Source organism: Hevea brasiliensis, chromosome 7 (genome assembly GCF_030052815.1).
Source record: "Hevea brasiliensis isolate MT/VB/25A 57/8 chromosome 7, ASM3005281v1, whole genome shotgun sequence".
Classification (NCBI taxonomy): domain Eukaryota; kingdom Viridiplantae; phylum Streptophyta; class Magnoliopsida; order Malpighiales; family Euphorbiaceae; genus Hevea; species Hevea brasiliensis.
In genome coordinates, this window is record NC_079499.1 from 4769710 (window position 1) to 4790056 (window position 20347).

Here is a 20347-nt window from a genome sequence, read left to right on the forward strand (position 1 = left end):
TAAATTTATTTTAAATTCAATTAAAATTTATTTATAATTATTTAAATTCGTTTCAAATCTGATTATTTTTATTTTAAAAAATTAAAATTCATTTTGTTTTAAAATAACTGTACGAAATATTTAAATTTTATTTTATATAAAATAAAATACATAAAGTTTATAAATATTATAAAAATATATATATATTTATATTTAATATAGTATTTATATAAACGAGTTCAACATGTAAAATTCAAATTCTTTATAGATATTAATTTTTAAATCAAAATTAATCTTAAATTTAATTATATATTACTAAAATCAGTCTTATTTTAATCAAATCGAATGTCTATAAAAATTCAACTCATCATGCTTAATTTCCATGTTTGGATGAATTTAATCAAGTTAAATTGAGTTTTATTTTTTTTTATATCAATTATAGCTAATAATAATGAATGAATTTTCTTGCTGACCAATGAATATATTTGGACATTGGAATAGTTTAAGCACTTTAGCTGTAATTAATTAGCTCGAAAGGAGGAGGAACCAAAGAATGCAGCCCTACAATAAGACTCCAAGCCAACTTCGCTACACAAAACATTTTAATTGAACTTTTTATTAGAATAAAATTGAATCAATCTATCTAACTGTGATTGAAATTGAAATTGAAATTAAAATTGCTCAAAATTGAAATTAAATTTACTCAAGAATTGGATGAATATCAGAATCAGACCAGTCAAGACCAAATTGTAAGGAATTGAATTTAGTCTAGTCTCAGTCCCTCCTCTCCTTAAATTAGAATGAGTCAGAATAAAAGAAGAAGAACCAAAAAAAAAAAACACTGGCATGTCTTCTTCAAGGCAGGCCAGGAATCTCCCCCACCGCCTCCAAGTTGGGTCTTGGTGCGCCTGACTGCTTGTAATCAAGTGTGGGGAAAAAAATAAAAAGCCTAACTTTAAGCAGGGCACCTGGGCTTAATAAAAGGCTTAACTTTAATAGGACGCTTGGGCCTGCTAAGACGCGCCTTTTGAAATTCATTTATCTGAATGTTTCTAGGCATGCACCTTGGATCCTCCCTTTCTTAGTGGCTCATGCTTTTTAAATGATTTAATTATAGAATTTTTAAATTTATACTTTAAATAATTATATATTAATATTAATAATATTAGCAAGACTATAACGAAAGTCTCTGAGAAGCTTAACACCATGATTCATAATCATATCATTGACAAAATAAAATAAAAAATAAAAAAGTCACAAGTCTGCCGCTCGCAGAGACGGTAACCGTTGCAACTTACAACTTCCATCTCGCGCCAAAAAAAATCTGTCACACTCAGGCAGCCCATCACCTATCACCTAACCGTTGCCGTATATTTTCCATATTCCATATATACCCTTCAAGAATCCCTACAATTTCATCCCTATCCTTCACTAACTTTTTCCCCTTCTGCTGCGACCTGCTTTATGACCTGTTTGGCCGGTTCCCTCACTCTCTCAAATTCACACTGTCACTCTTCTCTCCTCAATTTCTCACCAATTAACCTTAATTTATTTTCCATTTGAGAGCCCAAATTTTTTCCCTATATCGATCTACTCCAAAATCGCCGTAAGCCATAGATTTTTTTTTTCTCTGTAGAATTTGTCTGGGGAAAATGAATTCTCATTTTCTGCTGAAGAATCGTGTATTTCCCTATTTTATTTCCTCATTTTCTTGAGCTTCCAAGGGATTAGATTATCCATCTGCTCCAGAGAAACCCGCATGATAAAGCTCGGGTATCTGAGGCGTTTTCTGTATTTCTCATGGAGTCGAATCCCGTGATTTTTTATATCAGCTCTGATGAGGAGCCGGCATTTGATGAGCCCAGAGGCGGCGACGATGACCATGATTGGTTGACTGAACTCCTTGAGACCGTCGATAAAGAAACCGTTGACTCCGATGAGGTTCTTGTAGTGGGCGAGTATAATCCGCCGAAGCCCAAGTCAAAGTCTAAGTCATCGAAACCGGTGAAAGATGTTGACGATGATGATTGTATGGTTTTGGATGGCGACCCAGATAAGCCAGTGAATGTCGTTGATGATGCGGCCAGCGATGGCGATGTTCTTGTCGTTGGACAAAAGGGACAGGTGTGTATGTGCCTATTTGTGTTTGGTTGGTCTTTATTTCAAGTAACTTAGCATGAGACTATAAAGCTTGTTTGCATGGATTTTTCTATGTTTTGCTGAGACGTGTTTCAGAATGTTATTTAGGGTATCTGTCTTCCTCTTTATGTTACCTCACATGTGTATATTAGTTGGTATGGCTAGCTCAGGAAGTGCATGTTAGAGCTCTTTGTTTAGATGTTCAGCTTAATTCTTGTTGATTTCAGTTATTTGATGCTGTCCCCTTCCATGATATTTGGTAATGTGATCAATTGGGTGTCCTGCCAAGAAGATTTGTTTACTACCTGAAGCTCTTGTTCTTCTTCTTTTGAGTACCACTTCTTGCTCATTTTTATGTAGGAGAACCAATTCAAGAGGATTTTTTTTTTTTTTTTTCCTGAACTTTTTTAAATGCAACATTAATATGTGTTCTTACGTGGTGCATCCAGATATCAAGGATGATATTTGGCTAAACCTTCAAATTCCATGGTTTGCTGGGTACTTTTAGATCCGGCTCCTTTGCAACGATGTTGGTATATGGTATGATTTGCAGTTGCACAGTTCAATTCAATTATTTGTGAAGTGCTACTTGTTATAGGTTTGTTGTTTGTCAATTTGCTTGGATTTTCTGCAGTGACTAGGCAAGCGAACCTGTTTAAGTGGAATTGGTAGCATTGTTCAGTTTGGATGACAAACTGGAAGGACAAATCCTTGAAATCTAGATCATATGGCTCGTGAAAAAGTGGAGCAATTTTTCTTTCTATTTTCATGAGTTGCATCATTTGTCCTTTTTTATTATTTTAATATCAAAAGAGGAATAAGAGGATACCAATTAGCAATAGTTCATGTTGTGATATGCTGAAAGTATGGGAACTTGCCATGTGGGTTGGGCTGGTGAGATACATTGATCTTGGCCAGCCACTGGAGTTACTGCATATCAATGCTTTGCTTTATAATAATTGATGCTAAACATTTCTCATTTCCCTCTTCAAAGCTGATAATCTTTTGGCCTGATTTTACTCTTGGTTCCTCTTGTTTTCTTCTTCCTTTCTTTGTTTCTGTTGTTTGGGATTGAAAGTTCTAGTAATTATGTTTCTGATGCTTATTCCATTTTTATTTTTATTTTGGTTGCAGATTGCATGCAGAGACTATCCTCATCCACGGCATCTTTGTGCTAAATTTCCTTTCAGTTCAACCCCACATGAAAGACACTGTGATTTGGTAATATCAGTTGTTTGAACTTGGGTCCTTTAAAGATACAACATTTGCTCTTTACAATCTAATGGTTATTATTGTCCTACTCTGATTTCCATCTTCCTGAATTGCAGTGCCACTGCTATGTCTGTGACTCAATTGCGCCATGTGTGCACTGGGGTACAGGTGTCTCCAATGTTGACCATTGTCATGCCACTGATAAACAGGATATATGGAAAAATCAGCGGGTAATTTTCCGGCTAGGGAAAAATGCATCAGTACCAGTTTTGAAACTTCCTAGTGCTCAGCTTCCTGTGGCAGTACCCCAACTTAACCAAGTTGCACCCCTTGATATTATACAATTGCCACCCAACGTAGTGACACAAAATCAGCTCTCCAGGCCTACAGCAATTCGTGCTTGCTCCACTGTGAGGTCGAGTGTTCCAAATATTATAAGCCAGAGTAGAAACAGACAACCAGGGTGTGCTCAGGGTAGAAATACACTTGTGCCTCGTTCTGTTTCACAGAAAGCAGTCAGTATACATAATACTGCCATTCTACAAGATAGAGACCAACAATTTGTCTCCTCTGATACAATGTTTAAAAGGCCAGGAATCATCAGGGGTGCTTTTGCGGTGAACCAATCTATGTATGGCGCTGTGAACAACATGAATTGTGCTCCTGCATCACATTATACTAGGAATGCTGTTTCACTGGCCAAAACAAATGCTAAAAATCCTTCTGGTTGGCAGGATGCTCTACCAAACATGATTTCAGACTCATATGCTTTTCCAGCCCCCTCCCAGCCCAACATGGGCAGTGTCACGTTAAACACAATGGCTTCTCAACCTGAAGTGTACAGTCAGCCTATTGTGCAGTCAAGTGATGGCCAAAACATATATCAGAATCAAAGTCAAAATTTTGTTGATTCAGGTTTTCCTGATTTTGACTATGATTGGATTAGCAATTTGAGTGAAAGCAGTCACCAAGTTTCAGCTGAAAATCTTAATCCTCATGGCACAGGGTCCAACAATGAGCCCACAACTGTCGAGCAGTTTAGTTCCCAGTTTGCTGAAAGCACTGATCTACACAAGGATCATGATTATGAGAGCTGGTTTTTTGGTCAATCTGATGCGGTCATCTCAGAAGGTTGTGGGCCTGGTGATCTGAACGCATTTTCTCCTGAGCTTTCTGCTTTTGATGCAGGCATGCTTTGTTTTGATTTTGAAACCTCTTTGAATGGTCTGGCACCTGTGTAACCTCAATTGCTAATTGTGCTTATTGAAGAGTATTGAAGCTGGTTAATTCTGCAGCCCTTTACAATTGGACAAAATAATTGCTATCGGGAACTGAAAACAAGGGAGCTTTAAAAGTGTACAATCATTTAGACTACCAAGTATACGAATTATCATGGGACAAATGATTTTGTACAGATGATGGCTGTTACTTTAGTCTTATATTTTATGGATCCCGTGGTTATGTTGTCGGTCATTCCCATCCCTCATCCCCCATCCCCTAAGGTTACATTGTTCTCACACTTATGGTTTGCTTGGCAAGTATTGAAGACCTTTTCAATACGTTTCTGTGCTTCCCAACTTGGAAGCTGCTTCAAATCGTGGTAGTTGGCAATTGGAAGTGAATCTACCAGAGCCTTATTTTCATTGATTTGGCTATCTCAAGGTTTTGCAGGTCGTAAACACTAGTATATTCCATTCTTTTCGCCTTTGGTCTACCGCTCAAACTTGAATTTTGATTTTTCATTAACTGCGATCTAATTTAAACGATGTTAAATAGTACCGTTGGTAAAGTAGCTTTTGTGGGTCACTAAAAAAATGATATTGTTAAAACTTTTAGCATTTGAAAGATTTTTTTAGAAAGTTAAATACAATAAATCAGACCCAGAGAAATACTATCTGGAATTCTACCGTTAAGCCAATTACCAGCAAGAACTAGCCTCCTCAAGTTGGCCAAGTCACTAAAATTTCGTGGTAATTCGCCTGTCAAGTAGATAATGCTGAACTAATGTCATCAGAATCATTTTCTTTAGTGAAAATGGCTAAAAATAATCCCTGAACTTTCAAGATTATAACAATTGCACCCTTATACCCCCAACTTACTGGGTTTTATTTATTTAACAGAGTGATGCTTAGCACTTTTAAAAAAGTAATAATTTTATCTAAAATTTTATTTCAATTTATCTTTTTCTAATTATAAATAAAATTTTTAGTATTATATATAATTTTATCTTAAAATATATTCTCATGGTTCAGAGGGGGTCCTAATAAACAAGGAGAGCATCTCCAATGCAATCGACCAAACTCTCAATTCCTGACGATCAGAGAACTGCTCCAAGAGTTTGGCTAACATGAATTAACTTTATTAGAAATATGACATTGTACTACAAGCTACCCTTCTAGCTAACAAATTAACAAACTAGTTCTATTCACGTTGAGGATCGTCTTAATACATAGCCTGCAGCTAGCATTACAAGAAGCAAAGAGAGACAGACACAATGAACTCAAATCCTCGCACAAATACAACTGCTCAAACGGTGATTTCCCTATGCTATCAACAAATCAAACAGCTAGTTGTTTCTGAGAATCAAGGACATCTGCATATGAATATGCATGCCCACCATGGCTTGTCATGTCCATACCTTCTGTTTCTTCCTCTTCTGTGATCCTCAGTAACTGCAGTTTACGCAGAATCAAGAACAATGTCCCCATAGTCACACTCACCCATGCTACTATCACCAAAATCTGCACAATATGTGCAGCCAACAGGCGTGCACCTCCTCCCGTAAACAACCCGTACGGTCTTCCCGGATGGCCCGGATAAACCTCCTCCACATAGGCCTTCTTTGCAAACAATCCAGTGAATATAATTCCCCACGAACCACAGCCTCCATGAAGCTGTGCCGCTTCCAAAGGATCATCGTAATGGTACTTCTCTGCCAGTTTATTGCATCCGATAAGGACCCAGGCAGCAACAAAACCACAAATAACCGCAGCCCAGGGGTCAACAACAGAGCAACCACCGGTGATGGCAGCAAACCCACCAAGCAAACCGTTGCAAACATCAGTCACATTCCAGTGACCAACCAGCAACCTCTTCCCGAAGAGAGTGGTCAATGCAGCTGTGCAACCTGCTAGAGTGGTGGTCACTGCAGTCCTACCAACGGCACTCCATTGCCCATAATAGGAACCACTTCCATTATAAGTCTTCAAGATACTGGCAAATGAGCCAGGGTTGAATCCATACCAGCCAAACCAAAGCAAGAAAGTACCCAATACAACCAAAGTGCCACTATGCCCACGCATAGTCACAGCACGGCCAGAACCATCAAAGCGTCCAATGCGAGGACCTTCGATCATTGCACCCCAAAAACCAGCAATGGCTCCAACCAAATGGACAACACCAGAACCAGCAAAATCAATAACTCCAGAACCAAACAACAGATTTTCTGCTCTCCCAGGGCTAGCCCACCCATCAGAAGACCAGAACCAATGTGAAACAATCGGATAAACCAAACCAGTCAGGAAAGAGGAGTATACCAAATATGAAATAAACTGGGTTCTCTCCGCTATTGATCCGCTGGTGATTCCTGCCGCTGCTATAGCAAAAGCCCATTGAAACAGAAAAAAACTATAATCAAAAGATGACGACGGGATCTTACTCAGCCCAAAGAAATGTTGGCCGATGAACCCATTAGACGGTGATCCAAATGCCAGGGCAAAACCAAATGCGTAATAAAAGAAGCCACCGGTAGCAGCGTCAAGAACGTTAGTGAGCATGATGTTCATGGTGTTCTTTGCTCGGACGGAACCAGCACAGAGCATTGCAAACCCAAGCTGCATGGCAAAAACCAAGTACGTTGAAAAGAGAAGGTAGGTGTTATCCACTGCAAAGCCTGTATCAACAAACTTATTCGAAATGGCCTCAAAGCGGCCGCAGATGAACTCAGCAGCGGCAGAGGCATTGGCAGCGGGACCCAGGAGGGGTAGGAGGTCGGAGGCCGAGCAGGAGAGAGAGGAGGCCATTGGAACTTGGTGCAACTCCTGAGTAACACGTAACAAAACAGGCAGGTTCGTTGGTCGTGGAGATATATAGGAAAGGAATCCTTCAAGATAGTAACTTCTCAGATTTTGTTTTGATTTTCATAGGTGGACGAGATTCTCGAGAGTAATTATAGACTTCCACCGTCTTTCCAGGTAGAAAACCTACATGAAATGACAAACTTTCATCTACTTGTCAGGGTATAATATAATTTCTTGATTCTTGGTGGCTTTAGATTGGCTGTTAGTTGTCAAAGAAATCTTACTGGTTCAAATTCTTGGAAATTTTGCAGAGTTTCCAAATATTTTTTGGAGATTTTTTTTTTTCAAAATTGGAAATTTAAATTGCAATCCTAATCGAGTGCAAACTTTAATTTTTCTTTTGAATTGAAGTCTTTTCCAACTTAGATACAAAATTGCCCTTTTAAATATAGGCTTCATAATCTAAAAAATTTCCTTTTTTATTTTATCAATTTTAACATAGATTATAATATTGATAATAATTTATTTAATTTCTTAGAAAAAATATAAATGTACTATAAATCTTTCATAACTATTTCAACCCGAAAAGTAAATAATATGGCAAGATAATTGTAGATAAGTGTTTCTTGCTATCATCACCAATAAAGAAAGCCAATAATAATAATAATAATAATAATAATAATAATAATAATAATAATAATAATAATGCAGTATTAAACTCTAATTGTACTTCCAATAATATAGAAATTTATTATGATCATATTTTTTTACAATCAATCAAATACATTTTCAATTATTGATTTATGTATAGAAGAGGCAAGACAATCCATTCTATATTTTCTCTTATCTTGTAGGTTTATACTCTGCAGGAAAAATTAAAAACAGTATAATAAGCTACCATATAAGCCCCAGACCACCAAACCCCAATTCCCTTCGTAATCAAGGCAGGCAAAAGCAGGAACAGGTTTTTAGGTTTACTGAGATGGGCACAAAGATGATGAACAACATAATCCATATCCATCCCACTGATGTCTGTAGAAGTTGATCCTAAATCCCAATATGTATTTGCAACTGAAATGCAATAGCAGCAGCTCCGCATTTCATAACATATATTTTGAAATCCAAGTGTTGGATTCATTTATCATTATTACAATAGCGCCAAATGATCATGAACATGCAAAATGATAAGTATCATTTCCTATAACAGCACCATATTGACAATGATAGGCCAATAAATAAAATCATCAAAAACATATTGAGCATTGCTTGGTTTACTTGATAAAATGACCCAAATGACAAAGCGGTATCAGAGCAGGTCCTAGATGACCCGAATCACCCAAAGAGCCCCAACGGGACCTAGGTAGGCAGGGTGCCGATAGCGACAAAAGTGTTGCTAGAATCGGGTGGGAAAGTGTTAGGCCTTAATGGGACAGAGGTAGGCAAGGGTTTCTCAATCCCACATCAGACAAGAAATGGGTTGATCCAAGGGACAAGTGCGGCCTGTCATGTAGCTTATTGGTGTCTGGCGAGCAATGGGAGGAATCTTGGCAGGGCATTTTTTAGTATGTCTGCGTGCAGAAGTGGGCGAGTGTATTGGCAAACTGGTGGCCAACTTGCTACCTAAGTGTTTGTGTTGGGGGAGCGCGACAAATGGTGTGGGCTCCTATGCGCGAGGGAGTGTGACAAGTTGCATGGGTAAGCGACGTGAATGCACGCAAACAAGGGCATTTGCAGGATTAGGTGGGGGAGAATGTAACCGTTCAGCGGTTCCCCACTCCTATTCTTGGCAGTTGGCAAAGTCGTTACAAGCTAACTTTTGCCTTGTAGAGCTAATAGTTGTGAATCTGTCCAGATACGTGCAAGAAATCTCGAAGATGTTTAATATTTGGGGCCTAAGCAAGTTTGCCACATAGGTGTTGACCCCACAAGCTCAAAGGAGCATAGATTTTGATGATACCAAAACTCAACTAGAATCAAACTAACATTGTTTTAAGTGTTGTGTATCTCAAAGAAAAAGGACAAAAGGATTTCATGATGGATTCATGCTTATAAAGAAAGGATGACATTCTAAGGATAACACAAGACGAAGCAAAAGAGATAAAAGAAGAAAAGGTTACCTTCCAAGGCTGCATTGAACATCAGAATTGAAGGTACATATAGTATTAGAGTTAGTTTTATTTCTTAGGATTACTTGTGAAAAGAATTGAGGAGTAAAAGTCAATGATCCTTATTTTCAATCCCTCAAATGATTTTTCTTTTAAACATCATTATTATTGGCCTAAAAAGTATTTGACTATGATTTGGTGTAAAGTTTTATAGTTTTGAAAGTTATGCAGAAAAGTTTTCCTGGTATGCTAACTGGTTTGCTACTTATTTTGGTATGCTAACTGGTTTGCTATTTTCTCAAGTACGCTAACTGTTTCAACTCTGCACAACATCGCAGAAAATGACAAAATAACGGCTATTTTCTTGAAATTCGTATCTGTAACATTCAAATGAGTTCTGCAACGGTAAAAAACGTTCCAAAGCTATAAATACACCTTCCTTTGGCCATTTTGCACTTAATGAAAGTCCCTCTACTGTTCAAAATCTTTAAAGCTTTCATTCAAAGTGCTCAAAGTGATTTATTGCTCATCATTGGCTTATTTACTCAACTCTTCTTTATAGTTGCTGTTGTAATTGAGTGAGAGTGAGTTTTTAAACACATTATTATCATTTGTGAGAGGTCATTCAAGCACCTATTGAAGCTTGGTTGTGATAAGTGTTTGGGATAACACTTGGTAGAAGTGTGAAGCTACTTGTAAAAGCTTTGTTGAGAAGATTTGTAAAGGGCTTTGTCTCTTGCCTTGAAAAGAGAAGAATAGTGGAGTGAAGACTCAAAGTGGGATCTTTGAGAGAGTGGATGTAGGCTAGTTAAAGCCGAACCACTATAAAAATTCCAGTGTTCATTTTCTCAACCCTTGCTCTTTACATTTTTGCAATTTAGCTTTATGAATGATATGCTTTTGCTGATATGAAAATTGATATCATATGCTGTTGATCTTGCTGCTATCTGAGAAAAATAGTTTCTCGCAAAATCTGTGATATCCGATATATTACATTGGTTATCACATTGCCGCCGATAGGATATCTGGTATACTGCTCTAGTTGCTGTGATAAAAACGTATTCAGTTTACTGATATATTTACTGAATGCTTATATAGTCTGCTATATCAGTATACTGATTGCATATAAGTTAACCTTGAATCAACTTGTTAATTGAGTTATATTGTTCATATTTAGCATTAGTTAATTAAGTTGAACTTAGCTGCAATTTTCAAAGGTTTTGAGCAAGAACCGAAAATTGTTTTTAAAGTCCAATTCACCCCCCTCTTGGACATATTTTGGGACATCAATTTGGTATCAGAGCTTGTCTCTCTTGCTTGAGGATTAAACCCCTTAGAGTGATCCACACACATGGCTAGTTCATCTAGAAATTCTGTTGGTATACCTACCCCCTTAGCTGAAGGTTATTCCATCACTAGACCACCACTTTTTAATGGCACAAATTACTCCTTTTGGAAAACTAGAATGAAAAACTTTATACAATCTGTTGACATTGATGCTTGGAGAATAGTTAAAGATGGTCCTTATATTCCTTATAAAACCAGTGAAGGAACTGTACAAATTCCTAAAGCTGAAGTTGAATTTGATGATAATGATTGGAAGAAAATTTCTACAAATGCCAAGGCTATTAATATTCTTCATTGTGCTCTTGATATTAATGAGTATAATCGTGTTTCAGGATGTCAAACTGCAAAAGAGATATGGGACAAACTTGAAGTCACATATGAAGGAACTGATGTGGTAAAAGAGTCAAAGGCAAACCTCCTCATCCGTGATTATGAATTATTTGAGATGAAACCTGGTGAAACTATTGCTGAGATGAGTACCAGATTTACAGACCTTGTAAATCTACTTAAAGCTCTTGGAAAGAGATTTGAAGAACAAGAACTTGTAAAGAAAATTCTGAGGTCTCTTCCAAAGACGTGGGAAGCAAAGACTACTGTTATTCAAGACACCAAGGATTTCAGAAAATACACCTATGATGAGCTGATTGGTTCTCTCATTGCACATGAGATGATTTATAAGAAAGATGAGAATGAAGGTGATCAAAAGAAAAAGAAAGGGATAGCTTTCATATCCGAAAAAGTAGATGAGAAAAAGAAAAATGTTGCTCTTAAAGCTAATTCAAGTGATGATTCAAGTGCTTCAAGTGATGATGATGAAGATATGGCTATGATAGTCAAAAGATTCAAAAGAGCATTTAGAAAAGGTGGAAGCAAATACAAGAAATTCACAAAGAAATATGCTCCAAAGACTCCAAATCATTCAAGTGAAATAGTTTGTTATGAGTGTAACAAACCAGGCCATATTAAGCCAAAATGTCCTACATTGAAGAAGAAAAATAAGTTTAGAAAGGACAAAAGCAAAAAGGCAATGGCAGCAACTTGAGGATAAAGTGATTCTTCATCAAATGATGAAACAAGTGACAAAGAGGCTGCAAACACTTGTATGATGGCAATTGAAGAAAAAGGTGAAAGCTCACACATCGAAGATAGTGAAAATGAGGTCTGCCTAAGGAGTATGCTGGAAACAGAACATTGGTACATTGATAGTGGCTGCTCTAGGCACATGACAGGAAATAAAGGCAAGTTTTCCTCTCTTACCTTGAAAGAAGAAGGTTATGTGAAATTTGGTGATAAAAGCAAAGCTAAAATTGTTGGATGTGGAACTATTGGAAAAAAATCCTTGCATTGAGAATGTTGCATTAGTTCATGGATTAAAGTATAATCTTTTAAGTGTTAGTCAACTATGTGATAATGGTTTTAAAGTGATTTTTACTTCTACACATTGTGAAATTCATGGAAATAATGTTATGTTTGCTGGTGCTAGAATAGATAATATTTACCTACTTGATTTAACAAGTCTTGAAGAAAATTGTGAAACATGTTTTATGACTTCAGATGATAGTGCATGGTTATGGCATAGAAAATTAGGACATGCTAGCATGAGTACACTTGCTAAACTTTCTAGAAAGAACCTTGTTAGAGGACTTCCAAAGCTAAGATTTGAAAAAGAATTTCAATGCAAAGCTTGTGCACTTGGTAAGCATACAAAATCATCTTTTAAATCAAAAAATGTTGTAACTACGTCTAGACCATTGGAATTATTACATCTTGATCTTTTTGGTCCAATCACACCTAGAAGTCTAGGAGGCAAGGCATATGCATTTGTAATTGTTGATGATTTTTCAAGATTCACATGGACTTTCTTTCTTGCTCATAAAGATGAAACCTTTGATATATTTGAAGCTTTTTGCAAAAGAACTCAAAATGAAAAAGGATATTGCATTACATCTTTGAGGAGTGATCATGGAAAAGAATTTGAGAATAATTTGTTTGAAAATTTCTGCTCTCAAAATGGTATTTATCATACATTTTCAGCTCCTAGAACTCCACAACAAAATGGAGTTGTTGAAAGGAAAAATAGATCTTTGCAAGAAATGGCAAGAACAATCTCAATGAAAAAGCAGTTTACCAAAATATTTCAAGTGTATCAGAATACAAAGATGCTACATTTTAAACAGAGTTTCCATTAGAGCTATTTTAAAGAAAACTCCTTATGAACTTTGGAAAGGAAGAAAACCCAATATTGCATACTTTCATGTCTTTGGTTGCAAATGTTACATTTTGAATAACAAAGACAGCAATCTCAAGAAATTTGATGCTAAATCTTGTGAAGGAATATTTCTAGGGTATTCAACAAATAGCAAAGCATATAGGATCTTCAATAGAAAAACATTGACCATGGAAGAATCAATGCATATACTTTTTGATGATGCTAACACTTCCTTGCAAAGGAAAGATTCTTGTGATGATGAATTTGAGCAGATTCAAAATTCAAAGAATTCGAATAATGATGAGCTTGGATCAAAAGAACAAGTGGAGGATGATCAAAATGACAAAGAAGAAGAACTCCCTTGCTCCACAAATATTGAAATTCAAGAAGACTCCCAACCAAATGTGGAAGAACTACAAATTGAGGAACCTCAACATCAAGATATTCCACAAGAATGGAGATACCATAGAAATCATGCCAAAGATGACATTCTTGATAGTCCATCACAAAGAATGATGACAAGAGCTCAACTTAGAAGATATTTTGGTAATGTTGCTTTTGTTTCTCAATTTGAACTCAAAACATATGATGATGCTCAAAATGATGAAAATTGGCTTTTTGCTATGCAAGAGGAATTAAATCAGTTTGAAAGAAACAAAGTTTGGAAACTTGTTCCTAAACCTAAAAAGCATTTTGTTATTGGAACTAAATGGGTATTTAGGAATAAGATAGATGAAAAAGGACATGTAGTTAGAAATAAAGCTAGACTAGTAGCTCAAGGATACAACCAAGAGGAAGGTATTGATTTTGATGAAACCTTTGCTCCGGTTGCTAGAATTGAAGCTATTAGAATGTTGTGTGCATTTGCATGTTTTAAGAATTTCATGCTTTATCAAATGGATGTTAAAAGTGCATTTTTAAATGGATATATTGATGAAGAAGTTTATGTAGCTCAACCTCCTGGTTTTGAAGACCCTCACTTTTCAAATCATGTTTACAAGCTTACTAAAGCTCTCTATGGTTTAAAGCAAGCTCCTAGAGCATGGTATGAGAGACTTAGTAAATTCTTGCTTCAAAATGATTTTAAAAGAGGAAAAGTGGATACTACTCTTTTCATTAAGAAAATTGGAAAAGACATGCTTATTGTGCAAATTTATGTAGATGATATTATTTTTGGTGCTACTAACCATTCTCTTTGTAAGAAATTTTCCAACATGATGAAAAGTGAATTTGAAATGAGTATGATGGGTGAACTTACTTTCTTCCTTGGATTGCAAATTAAGCAAATGAAAGATGGAATTTTTATAAATCAGTCCAAGTACATAAAAGATATGTTAAAGAAGTTCAAAATGGAGGATATGAAGAGTATTGGAACTCCCATGAGCTCAACAATTAAATTGGAGAAAAATGAAAAAGGTAAAGAGGTAGATAACAAATTTTATAGAGGTATGATTGGTTCTTTACTCTACTTAACAACATCTAGACCAGATATTCATTTTAGTGTATGTTTATGTGCAAGATTTCAGTCATGTCCAAAAGAATCTCATCTTATAGCAGTTAAGAGAATTTTTAAATGCCTCATTGGCACTCACAATATTGGCTTATGGTATCCAAAATGTGAATCATTTGATCTTATTGGTTATAGTGATTCAGATTTTGCTGGTAGTAGATTAGACAGAAAAAGCACTTCTGGAACTTGTCAATTTCTAGGTCATGCATTAGTTTCATGGCACAGTAAAAAGCAAACTTCTGTTGCACTTTATTCTTAAGAAGCTGAATATATTGCAGCTGGAAGTTGTGTTGCACAGATTTTGTGGATGAAACAACAGCTTGAAGACTTTGAAATTAAATTTGATCACATTCCCATAAGATGTGACAATACTAGTGCTATAAACCTATCAAAAAATCCTGTTCAACACTCTAGAAGCAAGCATATTGAAATTAGACATCATTTTATTAGGGATCATGTTCAAAATGGTGATATTCAAATCGAATTTGTCCCTTCAAAAACAAACTGTCGACATTTTCACAAAGCCACTTAGTGAGGAAATTTTTTGCAAAATAAGAAGAGAACTTGGTATGATTGATGCTTTTGATTAAGTTTTGATGTATTCTCATGTTTCCATATGAAAATGAAGTGATATATGTTGATTTGCAGTGTTGAAAATGCATTCTGATATTTTTAGTGCAATTTGAAAAATTCTGGGTTATATCAGATATGAACAGTAATCTGCAGAATTTGCTCTCAGTGGCATACTAATCCGTTTGCTAATTTTCTTATTTGCTAAACGCTTTACCATCGCTTCCTACTTTATCGTTGGCAAACTGGAAGTCAGGTCTGATTGCTCTAAAACTCTAAAATTATTTTTTCTCGAAGCGCCTATTCTGCATGTTTAAAGCCCATATGACTTAAATACCCCTCTACTTAAAGTATTGCATCATTATGTATTTAAGGGCAAAATGGACTTTTTAACACTTTGATTTGCGCGGGATTTAATTTTTTCTTCTGAACCATCAGTCTTCTCGCCGTCTCTCCTCTGCTACACGCTACCTATTCCCTGCAAAACCTACAGTTGTGTCTTTTCAAGTTTTAAAATTCAAAACTCTTCTTTCCGTCGTTTCCTATCTCAGAACCCGAACGGCTGCATTTCTCTTTCCACTCACAAAACCATTTCGGTCGCACCCCTTCAAGCAATCGTTTTCCTTCATCATTTTTAAATACTTCCGAAACCTATTGTTAGTGAATCGATTAAATCGATTGTTTGCAGATAGAAAATTCCCAAAATTTTTCGTTTCCGTTATTTCTCTAATCTGAAAGAAATCATTTCTCGTTGGTTATTTTTCTTTGTCGATTCGCACACTCGCTTTCAAGATATTTTCGTATAAAATCTAAAACTTAATGGAATCATGTTTTACATTTTGTCTATGCTTGTTTTATCTGCTTTCGTGATATGCTGATAATTTTTTTTATTCTGCTTGATTTGCTCTCGCTTGTTTGTTCTGTTTTAGCGCTCAGTTGTTAATTTTTTTTGGGCATTAACACTTCGTGAAATGTGGTATATAATAATAAATCGACTGCCATGGATTCGTAAGAACCCGAATATTTTTTTTTTCCTTGCTGTCTGTTCTAATTTTTTTCTGTCATTGCGCTCTGTTGTGAAAAATGGATGTTGATATGCTTAAAATTGATTATATATATAAATATATATATATATTGGCTGCTCACATCACTAAATTTATAATGTCAGTTCTCTCTGTCATTTCGGCCTAATTTGTTTCTAAGATTGGTTATGGCACGAGACAAAGGAAAAGGGAAAGCCAAAATCACCACATACTCATCATCAAACTCAACTGACGCAAGTATCCCTGCGTCACCACCTCCACAAAAGGATGCTCCTCTGGTAATTGGTAAACCAAAAGAAACAACCAAGAAAAGAACAAGCGAGCCAGTCCAAGAAAAGGGAACCAAAAAGAAAAAGATTTCAAAAGCTCCAGTTGTGCATATGGAGAGGGCTATTCATGAGCCAAGGTACATTCACTGGCCTGCTTTTGTTGAAATTTCCGTTCCTTTGCAATCTTTGTTTGAGTATCAAAAATGGGATAAACTGTGTTCTGATACTGAAGGAGTGTATGTGGACTTAGTGCAAGAATTCTATAAAAATTTGAGGGTTGATGATTCTGACAAAGATGAGTCTTTTAACGTAAAAATGAAAGGGACAATTTATGAAGTGACAGTAGCTAGATTAGCTAAAGCCCTAGGAATTCCAAACAGTGGGAACAAAATCTACTCCCACAAAGATGTTTTTGCTGTTGGTGGATTTAACAAACGGGATTTTGAGGGTGAAGTGTTTAAAGGAGAAGTGAAGGATAAGACTAGCATTACCCATGCTCATCAACACATTAAAATTCTTCATAGTTTTATCATTTATGTGTTGAATCCTAGAACCGGCAGTCCCAACTATTTGAGTACCCTTGACCTCTGCATAATTTGGCATATAGTGAACCAAATTGAGTTTAATCTTGCCTATTTTATGCTGAAACAAATCATGAAATGGAAGCCACCCTATAAGCTACCCTATGCTCATCTTCTAAATGGTCTATTTAGAGACTTTGGGATACCTTTAGAAACTGAGAAACTTAGGACCAATATGATCCCAATCACTAGTTTGCAAAAAGATGATGATGGTAGAAAGCTTAGATTTGAGCAAGGTGCTAGCTCCAAAGATAGTGCAAGTGGTACTTTCAATGTTGAAGGTATTTTGGAGGAAGTAAACAACTTGAGAGAATTTGCTGAAATGGAACTTGGAGAGCTACAGAAATTTAGAAGTTTTCAAACTGTTCTTATGAATGCTCTTGACTCTAAAGTTGATGGAACTTTGATGTTGATGTACAAGATTGTGGAAGAATTGTTTAAAATCAAAGTTCATTTAGGTATTTTAACCACTGAGGCTGGAGAAACCAGTAAGGCTGCTACTGGTTCTGTTCCTCAAACCGAGAAAGAAAAAGAAAAGGAGGAAGTGAAAGAAAAAGAGGAAGAAGAAGACACAGAAGAGGAAGAGGAAGAAGAAACAGAAGAAGAGGAAGAGAAAGAAACAGAAGAAGAAGAAGAGAAAGAGGAAGAAAAGGAAGAAGAGGAAGAAGCTGAAGCAGAAAAAGATGAAGATGAATCTGATGATGAGAATGGTAATGGAGGCAGCAAAGAAGGTAGTGGGAAGGATATGAGTGACTCAGAGTCTGAGGTAGAACCTGAGACACCTGCTCCTGCTGCTCCTACAAAAGGAAAGGGCAAAACAGCTCAACAAGAACAAAGACACAAACAGAAAGAGGAAACTGGTAAACCCTCTGGCAAAAAGACTAAAACTGGCAAAAAGTCTGCAATGAGTGCGGTACTCTTGAGTTAGCAGTGGGCCTATTGTTCCTTTGACACCTGAATCAATTGGTCTGCAATTCTTCAAACTTTGAGTGACAAACCTGTCAAGCCCAAAAAGCTGAAAATGGGTGCTCCAAAACCAATCAGAAGAAGTTCTAGGCTGAAAGGATGAACTGAATTTTAATTGAATTTTGTCTAACAGTTTGTCTGTTAGTTTGCTACTTAGTTTGCTACTTTTGGTTTTTCTGAACTTTAAATTAGTTTGCTATATCAGTTACTATTTTGACTGTTTATTCACTGCACTTAAACTGAATTTTGACTTATTCACACATGCATGATTTCTCCCATATTCTTTTGATGCTGACAAAAAGGGGGAGAAAAGTAATGAATGGTAATCTTGATACTTGATATAGTTTGTGATTAATGGTGCATGATATAGTTTGTGAATAGTATATTGTTGATATAATTTTATGGTGTGCATATTGTTGATATCACTTGTGAATGATATATACAGTTTGTGATTAGTGTGTATATTGTGCATATTTAGTTAGTATATTTAGTCACACTTGACTCCTTAAGAAAATGCTTATGGATGTTTTGTTGAAATTATTAAGGGGGAGTTATTTGTGATTAATTGTTGATATAAGCACATACATAGGGGGAGTTATTCTCACATACACATACTCACACTTACTTACATTTACATGGTGATTCAATTGAGTTTTGTCATCATCAAAAAGGGGGAGATTGTTGACCCCACAAGCTCAAAGGAGCATAGATTTTGATGATACCAAAACTCAACTAGAATCAAACTAACATTATTTTAAGTGTTGTGTATCTCAAAGAAAAAGGACAAAAGGATTTCATGATGGATTCATGCTTATGAAGAAAGGATGACATTCTAAGGATAACACAAGACGAAGCAAAAGAGATAAAAGAAGAAAATGTTACCTTCCAAGGCTGCATTGAACATCAGAATTGAAGGTACATAAAGTATTAGAGTTAGTTTTATTTCTTAGGATTACTTGTGAAAAGAATTGAGGAGTAAAAGTCAATGATCCTTATTTTCAATCCCTCAAATGATTTTTCTTTTAAACATCATTATTATTGGCCTAAAAAGTATTTGACTATGATTTGGTGTAAAGTTTTATAGTTTTGAAAGTTATGCAGAAAAGTTTTCCTGGTATGCTAACTGGTTTGTTACTTATTTTGGTATGCTAACTGGTTTGCTATTTTCTCAAGTACGCTAACTGTTTCAACTCTGCACAACATTGCAGAAAACGACAAAATAACGGCTATTTTCTTGAAATTCGTATCTGTAACGTTCAAATGAGTTCTGCAACGGTAAAGAACGTTCCAAAGCTATAAATACACCTTCCTTTGGCCATTTTGCACTTAATGAAAGTCCCTCTATTGTTCAAAATCTTTAAAGCTTTCATTCAAAGTGCTCAAAGTGATTTATTGCTCATCATTGGCTTATTTACTCAACTCTTCTTTATAGTTGCTGTTGTAATTGAGTGAGAGTGAGTTTTTAAACACATTATTATCATTTGTGAGAGGTCATTCAAGCACCTATTGAAGCTTCGTTGTGATAAGTGTTTGGGATAACACTTGGTAGAAGTGTGAAGCTACTTGTAAAAGCTTTGTTGAGAAGATTTGTAAAGGGCTTTGTCTCTTGCCTTGAAAAGAGAAGAATAGTGGAGTGAAGACTCAAAGTGGGATCTTTGAGAGAGTGGATGTAGGCTAGTTAAAGCCGAACCACTATAAAAATTCCAGTGTTCATTTTCTCAACCCTTGCTCTTTACATTTTTGCAATTTAGCTTTATGAATGATATGCTTTTGCTGATATGAAAATTGATATCATATCTTTGTTGATCTTGCCGCTATCCGAGAAAAATAGTTTCTTGCAAAATCTGCGATATCCGATATATTCCGTTGGTTATCACATTGTCCGCCGATAGGATATCCGGTATAACGCTCTAGTTCTTTGTGATAAAAACGTATTTAGTTTACTGATATATTTACTGAATGCTTATATAGTCTGCTATATCAGTATACTGATTGCATATAAGTTAACATTGAATCAACTTGTTAATTGAGTTATATTGTTCATATTTAGCATTAGTTAATTAAGTTGAACTTAGCTGCAATTTTCAAAGGTTTTGAGCAAGAACCGAAAATTGTTTTTAAAGTCCAATTCACCCCCCTCTTGGACATATTTTGGGACATCAATAGGGGAAAGGCTGGCCTAGGGGCCCTGGCCAAGGGAGACTTAGACACCGCACGAGGCTAGAACTCTTGTCCCGTGACAATGGGCATTGACCACTTGGACCCAAAGTAGCCATTATTGTGACTTAGAGTGTCGGGTTCCGATTTCAACACAGTTGTAATTAAGAATCAGAATCGAAATTAAACATTCAATTGTTTGATTTTTAGGAAAACTTTGATTTTTTGTTTATTTTTACTT

General features: G+C 36.0%; 2 protein-coding genes across 3 annotated transcripts; one reads left to right on the plus strand and one right to left on the minus strand.

Moving 5' to 3' along the window:
* The first annotated feature begins 1444 nt into the window (after positions 1 to 1444).
* On the plus strand, positions 1445 to 4803 carry LOC110660095 (uncharacterized). 2 transcript variants are annotated; one of them, XM_021818268.2, is made up of 4 exons: positions 1965 to 2103; positions 2568 to 2658; positions 3253 to 3339; positions 3447 to 4803. In XM_021818268.2, the coding sequence occupies exons 2-4, from the start codon at positions 2605 to 2607 to the stop codon at positions 4569 to 4571; spliced, it is 1266 nt and encodes a 421-aa protein (XP_021673960.2). In that variant the 5' UTR covers positions 1965 to 2103; positions 2568 to 2604; the 3' UTR covers positions 4572 to 4803. The 2 variants fall into 2 exon arrangements, with proteins under 2 accessions (XP_021673959.2, XP_021673960.2); XM_021818267.2 differs by lacking the exon at positions 2568 to 2658 and having other exon boundaries at positions 1445 to 2103.
* Positions 4804 to 5706: 903 nt separating this feature from the next.
* On the minus strand, positions 5707 to 7369 carry LOC110660065 (ammonium transporter 1 member 4). The gene has a single exon (XM_021818225.2). It carries the CDS (start codon positions 7350 to 7352, stop codon positions 5889 to 5891), a length of 1464 nt encoding a protein of 487 aa, XP_021673917.2. The 5' UTR covers positions 7353 to 7369; the 3' UTR covers positions 5707 to 5888.
* Between the last annotated feature and the right edge of the window lie 12978 nt (positions 7370 to 20347).